Source organism: Ambystoma mexicanum, chromosome 3q (assembly GCF_040938575.1).
Source record: "Ambystoma mexicanum isolate Mex_15411 chromosome 3q, UKY_AmexF1_1, whole genome shotgun sequence".
NCBI classification, from domain to species: domain Eukaryota; kingdom Metazoa; phylum Chordata; class Amphibia; order Caudata; family Ambystomatidae; genus Ambystoma; species Ambystoma mexicanum.
In genome coordinates this window covers 1290498565-1290512015 of record NC_090926.1, presented here as the reverse complement: position 1 = coordinate 1290512015, position 13451 = coordinate 1290498565, and the positions used below count along the sequence as shown (strand labels likewise).

The following is a 13451-nucleotide window of genomic DNA, read 5'->3' as shown; positions in this document are numbered from 1 at the left end:
CCAGTAGGAATCATAGCTATGTTTAGGCACTTCACTGCAATGCCAGTAGGAATCATAGTTATGTTTAGTCACTTCACTGCAAGGGCCAGTAGGAATCATAGCTATGTTTAGGCACTTCACTGCAATGCCAGTAGGAATCATAGCTATGTTTAGTCACTTCACTGGAAGGGCCAGTAGGAATCCCAGCTATGTTTAGTCACTTCACTGCAATGCCAGTAGGAATCCCAGCTATGTTTAGTCACTTTCTTTGCAAGGGCCAGTAGGAATCATAGCTATGTTTAGGCACTTCACTGCAATGCCAGTAGGAATCGTAGCTATGTTTAGTCACTTCACTGCAAGGGCCAGTAGGAATCATAGCTATGTTTAGGCACTTCACTGCAATGCCAGTAGGAATCATAGCTATGTTTAATCATTTCACTGGAAGGGCCAGTAGGAATCCCAGCTATGTTTAGTCACTTCACTGCAATGCCCGTAGGAATCCCAGCTATGTTTAGTCACTTCACTGCAATGCCAGTAGGAATCCTAGCTATGTTTAGTCACTTCACTGCAAGGGCCAGTGGGAATCACAACTATGTTTAGTTACTTTACTACAAGGGTTGTTCACTGTCCATCATCTGAACTGGTAACGATGTGCAATGTGAGTCCGCCAGAAACCGGCCATGATAGGCTAACCAGGCATAAACTAAACTGGAAATGATGGCACGTTATCTCAGCATTTGCTACTTTTATTCATTTGTTCTTGCCTCTTGTTCCCTCCTCCTCTCCACCCCCTTGCCTGTGTCATGTCCTGATTCCACCCCTCTTGCTCTCTCTCCTCCTCTCTTGCTTTCGGTTTTCCTTGTATATGCTGCCTCTCCCTTGTGTTCACTCTTTCATTTCCTCTTGTCCTGCTTGCCCCCTTAATTCCATCTTTGATTTCCTTCCATCTCTCCTCACCTTTCTTCTTTGCTTGCTGACCTCTTAATACCCTGAACCCTTCCTGTCCTCCCCTTTGCACTCTGTGCTACACACCTTCCCACTTTTGTGCACCCCTCCTGTCTTTGGGGTTTCCCTTTCCTACCTCTTTACTGCTATGTGGTGCTTCCATGCCTCCTGCTCTCTCCACCTTTCATTCCCTATATTTGTCTCCCTTGTCCCCCCATCCCTCTCCCTCTCTCTTTTTACTCTTTCCTCCTCTTTACTCTCCCCATCTCATTCCACCCCTTTACCCTATCCCCTCTTCTTTTCCCATTCACTCTCTCTCGATTTCTTTCCCACATTTCTCCCCTTTCATTCACCCTTTGTCGTTGCTTTCAACGCCCCTCCCCCTTTGCTCCACTCTCTCTTTCCCACATTGCTCCCCACTTCGGTCTACCTCCCACATGTCCTTCTCTCTCTCTCTCCCCTGGCTTTCAGCCCTCTCTCTCTTTTGCCCCTTTCTGCCCCTCCATGGCTTCCTTTTTCTACCCTTCTCTTTTGCTCCCTGTGTGTTCTCTCCCCCTCTCACCCTCTTGCTTTCCACCTTCTCTCCCATTGCTTTTCCGATTCTCACCCTGTTGCTTTCCACCTTCTCTCCCATTGCTTTTCCGATTCTCACCCTGTTGCTTTCCACCTTCTCTCCCGTTGCTTTTCCGATTCTCACCCTCTTGCTTTCCACCTTCTCTCCCATTGCTTTTCCGATTCTCACCCTGTTGCTTTCCACCTTCTCTCCCGTTGCTTTTCCGCTTCTCACCCTCTTGCTTTCCACCTTCTCTCCCATTGCTTTTCCGATTCTCACCCTGTTGCTTTCCACCTTCTCTCCCATTGCTTTTCCGATTCTCACCCTGTTGCTTTCCACCTTCTCTCCCGTTGCTTTTCCGATTCTCACCCTCTTGCTTTCCACCTTCTCTCCCATTGCTTTTCCGATTCTCACCCTGTTGCTTTCCACCTTCTCTCCCGTTGTTTTTCCGATTCTCACCCTGTTGCTTTCCACCTTCTCTCCCGTTGCTTTTCCGCTTCTCACCCTGTTGCTTTCCACCTTCTCTCCCATTGCTTTTCCACTTCTCACCCTGTTGCTTTCCACCTTCTCTCCCGTTGCTTTTCCGATTCTCACCCTGTTGCTTTCCACCTTCTCTCCCATTGCTTTTCCGATTCTCACCCTCTTGCTTTCCACCTTCTCTCCCATTGCTTTTCCGATTCTCACCCTGTTGCTTTCCACCTTCTCTCCCGTTGCTTTTCCGCTTCTCACCCTCTTGCTTTCCACCTTCTCTCCCATTGCTTTTCTGATTCTCACCCTCTTGCTTTCTACCTTCTCTCCCGTTGCTTTTCTGGTTCCCACCCTCTTGATTTCCACCTTCTCTCCCGTTGCTTTTCTGCTTCTCACCCTCTTGCTTTCCACCTTCTCTCCCGTTGCTTTTCCGCTTCTCACCCTCTTGCTTTCCACCTTGTCTCCCGTTGCTTTTCCGCTTCTCACCCTCTTGCTTTCCACCTTCTCTCCCATTGCTTTTCCGATTCTCATCCTGTTGCTTTCCACCTTCTCTCCCATTGCTTTTCTGCTTCTCACCCTCTTGCTTTCCACCTTCACTCCCATTGCTTTTCCGATTCTCACCCTCTTGCTTTCCACCTTCACTCCCATTGCTTTTCCGATTCTCACCCTCTTGCTTTCCACCTTCACTCCCATTGCTTTTCCGATTCTCACCCTCTTGCTTTCCACCTTCACTCCCATTGCTTTTCCGATTCTCACCCTCTTGCTTTCCACCTTCTCTCCCATTGCTTTTCTGCTTCTCACCCTCTTGCTTTCCACCTTCTCTCCCATTGCTTTTCTGATTCTCACCCTCTTGCTTTCCACCTTCTCTCCCATTGCTTTTCTGATTCTCACCCTCTTGCTTTCCACCTTCTCTCCCGTTGCTTTTCTGATTCTCACCCTCTTGCTTTCCACCTTCTCTCCCGTTGCTTTTCTGGTTCCCACCCTCTTGCTTTTCACCTTCTCTCCCGTTGCTTTTCTGCTTCTCACCCTCTTGCTTTCCACCTTCTCTCCCGTTGCTTTTCCGCTTCTCACCCTCTTGCTTTCCACCTTCTCTCCCATTGCTTTTCCGATTCTCATCCTGTTGCTTTCCACCTTCTCTCCCATTGCTTTTCTGCTTCTCACCCTCTTGCTTTCCACCTTCACTCCCATTGCTTTTCCGATTCTCACCCTCTTGCTTTCCACCTTCACTCCCATTGCTTTTCCGATTCTCACCCTCTTGCTTTCCACCTTCACTCCCATTGCTTTTCCGATTCTCACCCTCTTGCTTTCCACCTTCTCTCCCATTGCTTTTCTGCTTCTCACCCTCTTGCTTTCCACCTTCTCTCCCATTGCTTTTCTGATTCTCACCCTCTTGCTTTCCACCTTGTCTCCCGTTGATTTTCCGCTTCTCACCCTCTTGCTTTCCACCTTCTCTCCCATTGCTTTTCCGCTTTTCACCCTCTTGCTTTCCCCAATCTCTCCCATTGCTTTTCTGCTTCTCACCCTCTTGCTTTCCACCTTCACTCCCATTGCTTTTCCGATTCTCACCCTCTTGCTTTCCACCTTCTCTCTCATTGCTTTTCCGATTCTCACCCTCTTGCTTTCCACCTTCTCTCCCATTGCTTTTCCGCTTCTCACCCTGTTGCTTTCCACCTTCTCTGCCATTGCTTTTCCGATTCTCACCCTGTTGCTTTCCACCTTCTGTCTCATTGCTTTTCTGCTTCTCACCCTCTTGCTTTCCACCTTCTCTCCCATTGCTTTTCCGATTCTCACCCTGTTGCTTTCCACCTTCTCTCCCATTGCTTTTCTGCTTCTCACCGTCTTGCTTTCCACCTTCTCTCTCATTGCTTTTCCGCTTCTCACCCTCTTGCTTTCCACCTTCTCTCCCATTGCTTTTCCGCTTCTCACCCTCTTGCTTTCCACCTTGTCTCCCGTTGCTTTTCCGATTCTCACCCTCTTGCTTTCCACCTTCTCTCCCATTGCTTTTCCTATTCTCATCCTGTTGCTTTCCACCTTCTCTCCCGTTGCTTTTCCACTTCTCACCCTCTTGCTTTCCACCTTCTCTCCCATTGCTTTTTTGCTTCTCACCCTCTTGCTTTCCACATTCTCTCCCGTTGCTTTTCCGATTCTCACCCTGTTGCTTTCCACCTTCTGTCTCATTGCTTTTCCGATTCTCACCCTGTTGCTTTCCACCTTCTGTCTCATTGCTTTTCTGCTTCTCACCCTCTTGCTTTCCACCTTCTCTCCCATTGCTTTTCCGATTCTCACCCTGTTGCTTTCCACCTTCTCTCCCATTGCTCTTCTGCTTCTCACCCTCTTGCTTTCCACCTTCTCTCTCATTGCTTTTCCGCTTCTCACCCTCTTGCTTTCCACCTTCTCTCCCATTGCTTTTCTGCTTCTCACCCTCTTGCGTTCCACCTTCTCTCCCATTGCTTTTCCGATTCTCACCCTGTTGCTTTCCACCTTCTGTCTCATTACTTTTCTGCTTCTCACCCTCTTGCTTTCCACCTTCTCTCCCATTGCTTTTCTGCTTCTCACCCTCTTGCTTTCCACCTTCTCTCCCATTGCTTTTCCGATTCTCACCCACTTGCTTTCCACCTTCTCTCCCATTGCTTTTCTGCTTCTCATCCTGTTGCTTTCTACCTTCTCTCCCATTGCTTTTCTGGTTCCCACCCTCTTGCTTTCCACCTTCTCTCCCGTTGCTTTTCCGCTTCTCACCCTCTTGCTTTCCACCTTCTCTCCCATTGCTTTTCTGCTTCTCACCCTCTTGCTTTTCACCTTCTCTCCCATTGCTTTTCCGATTCTCACCCTCTTGCTTTCCACCTTCTCTCCCATTGCTTTTCTGCTTCTCACCCTCTTGCTTTCCACCTTCTCTCCCATTGCTTTTCTGCTTCTCACCCTCTTGCTTTCCACCTTCTCTCCCATTGCTTTCCTGATTCTCACCCACTTGCTTTCCACCTTCTCTCCCATTGCTTTTCTGCTTCTCATCCTGTTGCTTTCTACCTTCTCTCCCATTGCTTTTCTGGTTCCCACCCTCTTGCTTTCCACCTTCTCTCCCGTTGCTTTTCCGCTTCTCACCCTCTTGCTTTCCACCTTCTCTCCCATTGCTTTTCCGCTTCTCACCCTCTTGCTTTCCACCTTGTCTCCCGTTGCTTTTCCGATTCTCACCCTCTTGCTTTCCACCTTCTCTCCCATTGCTTTTCCGATTCTCATCCTGTTGCTTTCCACCTTCTCTCCCGTTGCTTTTCCACTTCTCACCCTCTTGCTTTCCACCTTCTCTCCCATTGCTTTTTTGTTTCTCACCCTCTTGCTTTCCACATTCTCTCCCGTTGCTTTTCCGATTCTCACCCTGTTGCTTTCCACCTTCTGTCTCATTGCTTTTCCGATTCTCACCCTGTTGCTTTCCACCTTCTGTCTCATTGCTTTTCTGCTTCTCACCCTCTTGCTTTCCACCTTCTCTCCCATTGCTTTTTCCGATTCTCACCCTGTTGCTTTCCACCTTCTGTCTCATTGCTTTTCTGCTTCTCACACTCTTGCTTTTCACCTTCTCTCCCATTGCTTTTCCGATTCTCTCTTGCTTTCCACCTTCTCTCCCATTGCTTTTCCGCTTTTCACCCTCTTGCTTTCCACCTTCTCTCCCGTTGCTTTTCTGCTTCTCACCCTCTTGCTTTCCACCTTCTCTCCCGTTGCTTTTCCGCTTCTCACCCTCTTGCTTTCCACCTTCTCTCCCATTGCTTTTCTGCTTCTCACCCTCTTGCTTTCCACCTTTTCTCCCGTTGCTTTTCCGCTTTTCACCCTCTTGCTTTCCACCTTCTCTCCCATTGCTTTTCCGCTTCTCACCCTCTTACTTTCCACCTTCTCTCCCGTTGCTTTCCCGCTTATCACCCTCTTGCTTTCCACCTTCTCTCCCGTTGCTTTTCCGCTTATCACCCTCTTGCTTTCCACCTTCACTCCCATTGCTTTTCTGCTTCTCACCCTCTTGCTTTCCACCTTCACTCCCATTGCTTTTCCGCTTCTCACCCTCTTGCTTTCCACCTTCTCTCCCATTGCTTTTCTGCTTCTCACCCTCTTGCTTTCCACCTTCTCTCCCGTTGCTTTTCCGCTTCTCACCCTCTTGCTTTCTACCTTCTCTCCCATTGCTTTTCTGGTTCCCACCCTCTTGCTTTCCACCTTCTCTCCCGTTGCTTTTCCGCTTCTCACCCTCTTGCTTTCCACCTTCTCTCCCATTGCTTTTCCGCTTCTCACCCTCTTGCTTTCCACCTTGTCTCCCGTTGCTTTTCCGCTGCTCACCCTCTTGCTTTCCACCTTCTCTCCCATTGCTTTCCCGCTTCTCACCCTCTTGCTTTCCACCTTCTCTCCCATTGCTTTCCCGCTTCTCACCCTCTTGCTTTCCACCTTCTCTACCATTGCTTTTCCGATTCTCACCCTGTTGCTTTCCACCTTCTCTCCCATTGCTTTCCCGCTTCTCACCCTCTTGCTTTCCACCTTCTCTACCATTGCTTTTCCGATTCTCACCCTGTTGCTTTCCACCTTCTGTCTCATTGCTTTTCCGCTTCTCACCCTCTTGCTTTCCACCTTCTCTCCCATTGCTTTTCTGCTTCTCACCCTCTTGCTTTCCACCTTCTCTCCCATTGCTTTTCCGCTTCTCACCCTCTTGCTTTCCACCTTGTCTCCCGTTGCTTTTCCGCAGCTCACCCTCTTGCTTTCCACCTTCTCTCCCGTTGCTTTCCCGCTTCTCACCCTCTTGCTTTCCACCTTCTCTCCCATTGCTTTCCCGCTTCTCACCCTCTTGCTTTCCACCTTCTCTCCCATTGCTTTCCCGCTTCTCACCCTCTTGCTTTCCACCTTCTCTACCATTGCTTTCCCGCTTCTCACCCTCTTGCTTTCCACCTTCTCTCCCATTGCTTTCCCGCTTCTCACCCTCTTGCTTTCCACCTTCTCTACCATTGCTTTTCCGATTCTCACCCTGTTGCTTTCCACCTTCTGTCTCATTGCTTTTCCGCTTCTCACCCTCTTGCTTTCCACCTTCTCTCCCATTGCTTTTCTGCTTCTCACCCTCTTGCTTTCCACCTTCTCTCCCATTGCTTTTCCGCTTCTCACCCTCTTGCTTTCCACCTTGTCTCCCGTTGCTTTTCCGCTGCTCACCCTCTTGCTTTCCACCTTCTCTCCCATTGCTTTCCCGCTTCTCACCCTCTTGCTTTCCACCTTCTCTCCCATTGCTTTCCCGCTTCTCACCCTATTGCTTTCCACCTTCTCTACCATTGCTTTTCCGATTCTCACCCTGTTGCTTTCCACCTTCTGTCTCATTGCTTTTCCGCTTCTCACCCTCTTGCTTTCCACCTTCTCTCCCATTGCTTTTCTGCTTCTCACCCTCTTGCTTTCCACCTTCTCTCCCGTTGCTTTTCCGCTTCTCACCCTCTTGCTTTCCACCTTCTCTCCCATTGCTTTTCTGCTTCTCACCCTCTTGCTTTCCACCTTCTCTCCCATTGCTTTTCTGCTTCTCACCCTCTTGCTTTCCACCTTCTCTCCCGTTGCTTTTCCGCTTCTCACCCTCTTGCTTTCTACCTTCTCTCCCATTGCTTTTCTGGTTCCCACCCTCTTGCTTTCCACCTTCTCTCCCGTTGCTTTTCCGCTTCTCACCCTCTTGCTTTCCACCTTCTCTCCCATTGCTTTTCCGCTTCTCACCCTCTTGCTTTCCACCTTGTCTCCCGTTGCTTTTCCGCTGCTCACCCTCTTGCTTTCCACCTTCTCTCCCATTGCTTTCCCGCTTCTCACCCTCTTGCTTTCCACCTTCTCTCCCATTGCTTTCCCGCTTCTCACCCTCTTGCTTTCCACCTTCTCTACCATTGCTTTTCCGATTCTCACCCTGTTGCTTTCCACCTTCTCTCCCATTGCTTTCCCGCTTCTCACCCTCTTGCTTTCCACCTTCTCTACCATTGCTTTTCCGATTCTCACCCTGTTGCTTTCCACCTTCTGTCTCATTGCTTTTCCGCTTCTCACCCTCTTGCTTTCCACCTTCTCTCCCATTGCTTTTCTGCTTCTCACCCTCTTGCTTTCCACCTTCTCTCCCATTGCTTTTCCGCTTCTCACCCTCTTGCTTTCCACCTTGTCTCCCGTTGCTTTTCCGCAGCTCACCCTCTTGCTTTCCACCTTCTCTCCCGTTGCTTTCCCGCTTCTCACCCTCTTGCTTTCCACCTTCTCTCCCATTGCTTTCCCGCTTCTCACCCTCTTGCTTTCCACCTTCTCTCCCATTGCTTTCCCGCTTCTCACCCTCTTGCTTTCCACCTTCTCTACCATTGCTTTCCCGCTTCTCACCCTCTTGCTTTCCACCTTCTCTCCCATTGCTTTCCCGCTTCTCACCCTCTTGCTTTCCACCTTCTCTACCATTGCTTTTCCGATTCTCACCCTGTTGCTTTCCACCTTCTGTCTCATTGCTTTTCCGCTTCTCACCCTCTTGCTTTCCACCTTCTCTCCCATTGCTTTTCTGCTTCTCACCCTCTTGCTTTCCACCTTCTCTCCCATTGCTTTTCCGCTTCTCACCCTCTTGCTTTCCACCTTGTCTCCCGTTGCTTTTCCGCTGCTCACCCTCTTGCTTTCCACCTTCTCTCCCATTGCTTTCCCGCTTCTCACCCTCTTGCTTTCCACCTTCTCTCCCATTGCTTTCCCGCTTCTCACCCTATTGCTTTCCACCTTCTCTACCATTGCTTTTCCGATTCTCACCCTGTTGCTTTCCACCTTCTGTCTCATTGCTTTTCCGCTTCTCACCCTCTTGCTTTCCACCTTCTCTCCCATTGCTTTTCTGCTTCTCACCCTCTTGCTTTCCACCTTCTCTCCCGTTGCTTTTCCGCTTCTCACCCTCTTGCTTTCCACCTTCTCTCCCATTGCTTTTCTGCTTCTCACCCTCTTGCTTTCCACCTTCTCTCCCATTGCTTTTCTGCTTCTCACCCTCTTGCTTTCCACCTTCTCTCCCATTGCTTTCCCGATTCTCACCCACTTGCTTTCCACCTTCTCTCCCATTGCTTTTCTGCTTCTCATCCTGTTGCTTTCTACCTTCTCTCCCATTGCTTTTCTGGTTCCCACCCTCTTGCTTTCCACCTTCTCTCCCGTTGCTTTTCCGCTTCTCACCCTCTTGCTTTCCACCTTCTCTCCCATTGCTTTTCCGCTTCTCACCCTCTTGCTTTCCACCTTGTCTCCCGTTGCTTTTCCGATTCTCACCCTCTTGCTTTCCACCTTCTCTCCCATTGCTTTTCCGATTCTCTCTTGCTTTCCACCTTCTCTCCCATTGCTTTTCCGCTTTTCACCCTCTTGCTTTCCACCTTCTCTCCCGTTGCTTTTCTGCTTCTCACCCTCTTGCTTTCCACCTTCTCTCCCGTTGCTTTTCCGCTTCTCACCCTCTTGCTTTCCACCTTCTCTCCCGTTGCTTTTCCGCTTTTCACCCTCTTGCTTTCCACCTTCTCTCCCATTGCTTTTCCGCTTCTCACCCTCTTGCTTTCCACCTTCTCTCCCGTTGCTTTCCCGCTTATCACCCTCTTGCTTTCCACCTTCTCTCCCGTTGCTTTTCCGCTTATCACCCTCTTGCTTTCCACCTTCACTCCCATTGCTTTTCTGCTTCTCACCCTCTTGCTTTCCACCTTCACTCCCATTGCTTTTCCGCTTCTCACCCTCTTGCTTTCCACCTTCTCTCCCATTGCTTTTCTGCTTCTCACCCTCTTGCTTTCCACCTTCTCTCCCGTTGCTTTTCCGCTTCTCACCCTCTTGCTTTCTACCTTCTCTCCCATTGCTTTTCTGGTTCCCACCCTCTTGCTTTCCACCTTCTCTCCCGTTGCTTTTCCGCTTCTCACCCTCTTGCTTTCCACCTTCTCTCCCATTGCTTTTCCGCTTCTCACCCTCTTGCTTTCCACCTTGTCTCCCGTTGCTTTTCCGCTGCTCACCCTCTTGCTTTCCACCTTCTCTCCCATTGCTTTCCCGCTTCTCACCCTCTTGCTTTCCACCTTCTCTCCCATTGCTTTCCCGCTTCTCACCCTCTTGCTTTCCACCTTCTCTACCATTGCTTTTCCGATTCTCACCCTGTTGCTTTCCACCTTCTGTCTCATTGCTTTTCCGCTTCTCACCCTCTTGCTTTCCACCTTCTCTCCCATTGCTTTTCTGCTTCTCACCCTCTTGCTTTCCACCTTCTCTCCCATTGCTTTTCCGCTTCTCACCCTCTTGCTTTCCACCTTCTCTCCCATTGCTTTTCTGATTCTCACCCTCTTGCTTTCTACCTTCTCTCCCATTGCTTTTCTGGTTCCCACCCTCTTGCTTTCCACCTTCTCTCCCGTTGCTTTTCCGCTTCTCACCCTCTTGCTTTCCACCTTCTCTCCCATTGCTTTTCTGCTTCTCACCCTCTTGCTTTCCACCTTCTCTCCCATTGCTTTTCTGCTTCTCACCCTCTTGCTTTCCACCTTCTCTCCCATTGCTTTTCTGCTTCTCACCCTCTTGCTTTCCACCTTCTCTCCCGTTGCTTTTCCGCTTCTCACCCTCTTGCTTTCTACCTTCTCTCCCATTGCTTTTCTGCTTCTCACCCTCTTGCTTTCCACCTTCTCTCCCATTGCTTTTCTGCTTCTCACCCTCTTGCTTTCCACCTTCTCTCCCGTTGCTTTTCCGCTTCTCACCCTCTTGCTTTCTACCTTCTCTCCCATTGCTTTTCTGGTTCCCACCCTCTTGCTTTCCACCTTCTCTCCCGTTGCTTTTCCGCTTCTCACCCTCTTGCTTTCCACCTTCTCTCCCATTGCTTTTCCGCTTCTCACCCTTCTCTCCCGTTGCTTTTCCGATTCTCACCCTGTTGCTTTCCACCTTCTGTCTCATTGCTTTTCCGATTCTCACCCTGTTGCTTTCCACCTTCTGTCTCATTGCTTTTCTGCTTCTCACCCTCTTGCTTTCCACCTTCTCTCCCATTGCTTTTCCGATTCTCACCCTGTTGCTTTCCACCTTCTGTCTCATTGCTTTTCTGCTTCTCACCCTCTTGCTTTCCACCTTCTCTCCCATTGCTTTTCCGCTTCTCACCCTCTTGCTTTCCACCTTCTCTCCCGTTGCTTTTCCGATTTTCACCCTCTTGCTTTCCACCTTCTTTCCCGTTGCTTTTCTGCTTCTCACCCTCTTGCTTTCCACCTTCTCTCCCATTGCTTTTCCGCTTATCACCCTCTTGCTTTCCACCTTCTCTCCCGTTGCTTCCCCTTTCCTGCCTCTTGCATTACTTTGTCTCTTGTTCTCCTCGTTTGCTCCCCCTTTTATTCTCCCTTCTCTCCCTCTTGCCTTCTATTTTCCCTTCTCTTTCTTTCCCTTTCCCCACCTCTTTTTCCCTCTGTTCTGTCACTTTGCTGTCATGCCAACTTGCCTTCTCCATTTGTTCTTTACCTGCCTTGCTTTCCTCCATCCTTCCCCATTTCCCCCATTGTTTTCCTCTTCCTTCTTCCCCTCAACTCACCCCGTTTTTCTCTCTCTTTCCACTTTACAGCGGGTCACCTGTAGAAGCCTCCTGATCTTTCTGGTCAAGCTCCCATCGTTCCTGCTGCTCCGAAGCCAAGATGAAGAAGACGTGCAGCTGTTTCCACACCCTGAGGCCAGCCTCTCTCCCAGGGACCATATCACTCGCTGCCCAGACAACTGCACCTGTGCCCTTGTTGATGCTGTGGACTGCAGCGGGGTGAACCTACTCACCTTCCCCAGGAACCTCTCCCAGGATGTGCAGCACCTCTTCTTGCAGGTACTGTTCTTTCCTGATTATGCCAGGCAAGGGTTCATCTCTTCCCAGGGGTCAAGGAGTGCCAGGGGTTACCCAGCGTCTGATCCTATCCCAAGGAGTGCCAGGGGTTACCCAGCGTCTGATCCTATCTCAAGGAGTGCCAGGGGTTACCCAGCGTCTGATCCTATCCCAAGGAGTGCCAGGGGTTACCCAGCATCTGATCCTATCCCAAGGAGTGCCAGGGGTTACCCAGCGTCTGATCCTATCTCAAGGAGTGCCAGGGGTTACCCAGCGTCTGATCCTATCTCAAGGAGTGCCAGGGGTTACCCAGCGTCTGATCCTATCTCAAGGAGTGCCAGGGGTTACCCAGCGTCTGATCCTATCCCAAGGAGTGCCAGGGGTTACCCAGCATCTGATCCTATCCCAAGGAGTGCCAGGGGTTACCCAGCGTCTGATCCTATCTCAAGGAGTGCCAGGGGTTACCCAGCGTCTGATCCTATCTCAAGGAGTGCCAGGGGTTACCCAGCGTCTGATCCTATCCCAGGGAGTGCCAGGGGTTACCCAGCATCTGATCCTATCCCAGGGAGTGCCAGGGGTTACCCAGCGTCTGATCCTATCCCAAGGAGTGCCAGGGGTTACCCAGCGTCTGATCCTATCTCAAAGAGTGCCAGGGGTTACCCAGCGTCTGATCCTATCCCAAGGAGTGCCAGGGGTTACCCAGCGTCTGATCCTATCTCAAGGAGTGCCAGGGGTTACCCAGCGTCTGATCCCATCTCAAGGAGTGCCAGGGGTTACCCAGCGGCGTCTGATCCTATCCCAGGGAGTGCCAGGGGTTACCCAGCGTCTGATCCTATCTCAAGGAGTGCCAGGGGTTACCCAGCATCTGATCCTATCTCAAGGAGTGCCAGGGGTTACCCAGCGTCTGATCCTATCCCAAGGAGTGCCAGGGGTTACCCAGCGTCTGATCCTATCCCAAGGAGTGCCAGGGGTTACCCAGCGTCTGATCCTATCTCAAGGAGTGCCAGGGGTTACCCAGCGTCTGATCCTATCCCAAGGAGTGCCAGGGGTTACCCAGCGTCTGATCCTATGCCAAGGAGTGCCAGGGGTTACCCAGCGTCTGATCCTATCTCAAGGAGTGCCAGGGGTTACCCAGCGTCTGATCCTATCTCAAGGAGTGCCAGGGGTTACCCAGCGTCTGATCCCATCCCAAGGAGTGCCAGGGGTTACCCAGCGTCTGATCCTATCTCAAGGAGTGCCAGGGGTTACCCAGCATCTGATCCTATCCCAAGGAGTGCCAGGGATTACCCAGCGTCTGATCCTATCTCAAGGAGTGCCAGGGTTTACCCAGCGTCTGATCCTATCCCAAGGAGTGCCAGGGGTTACCCAGCGTCTGATCCTATCTCAAGGAGTGCCAGGGGTTACCCAGCGTCTGATCCTATCCCAAGGAGTGCCAGGGGTTACCCAGCATCTGATCCTATCCCAAGGAGTGCCAGGGGTTACCCAGCATCTGATCCTATCTCAAGGAGTGCCAGGGGTTACCCAGCGTCTGATCCTATCTCAAGGAGTGCCAGGGGTTACCCAGCGTCTGATCCTATCCCAGGGAGTGCCAGGGGTTACCCAGCGTCTGATCCTATCCCAGGGAGTGCCAGGGGTTACCCAGCGTCTGATCCTATCCCAAGGAGTGCCAGGGGTTACCCAGCGTCTGATCCTATCTCAAAGAGTGCCAGGGGTTACCCAGCGTCTGATCCTATCCCAAGGAGTGCCAGG

General features: G+C 50.8%; 1 protein-coding gene across 1 annotated transcript in view; it reads left to right on the top strand.

The window, feature by feature from the left end:
* PODNL1 (podocan like 1) overlaps positions 1 to 13451 on the top strand; it is an 867675-nt gene that overhangs the window by 234125 nt on the left and 620099 nt on the right. The window contains exon 2 of the mRNA XM_069604378.1: positions 11457 to 11705. Within this exon, the coding sequence (XP_069460479.1) occupies positions 11457 to 11705 (249 nt within the window). The remainder of the gene's footprint in view (positions 1 to 11456; positions 11706 to 13451) is intronic.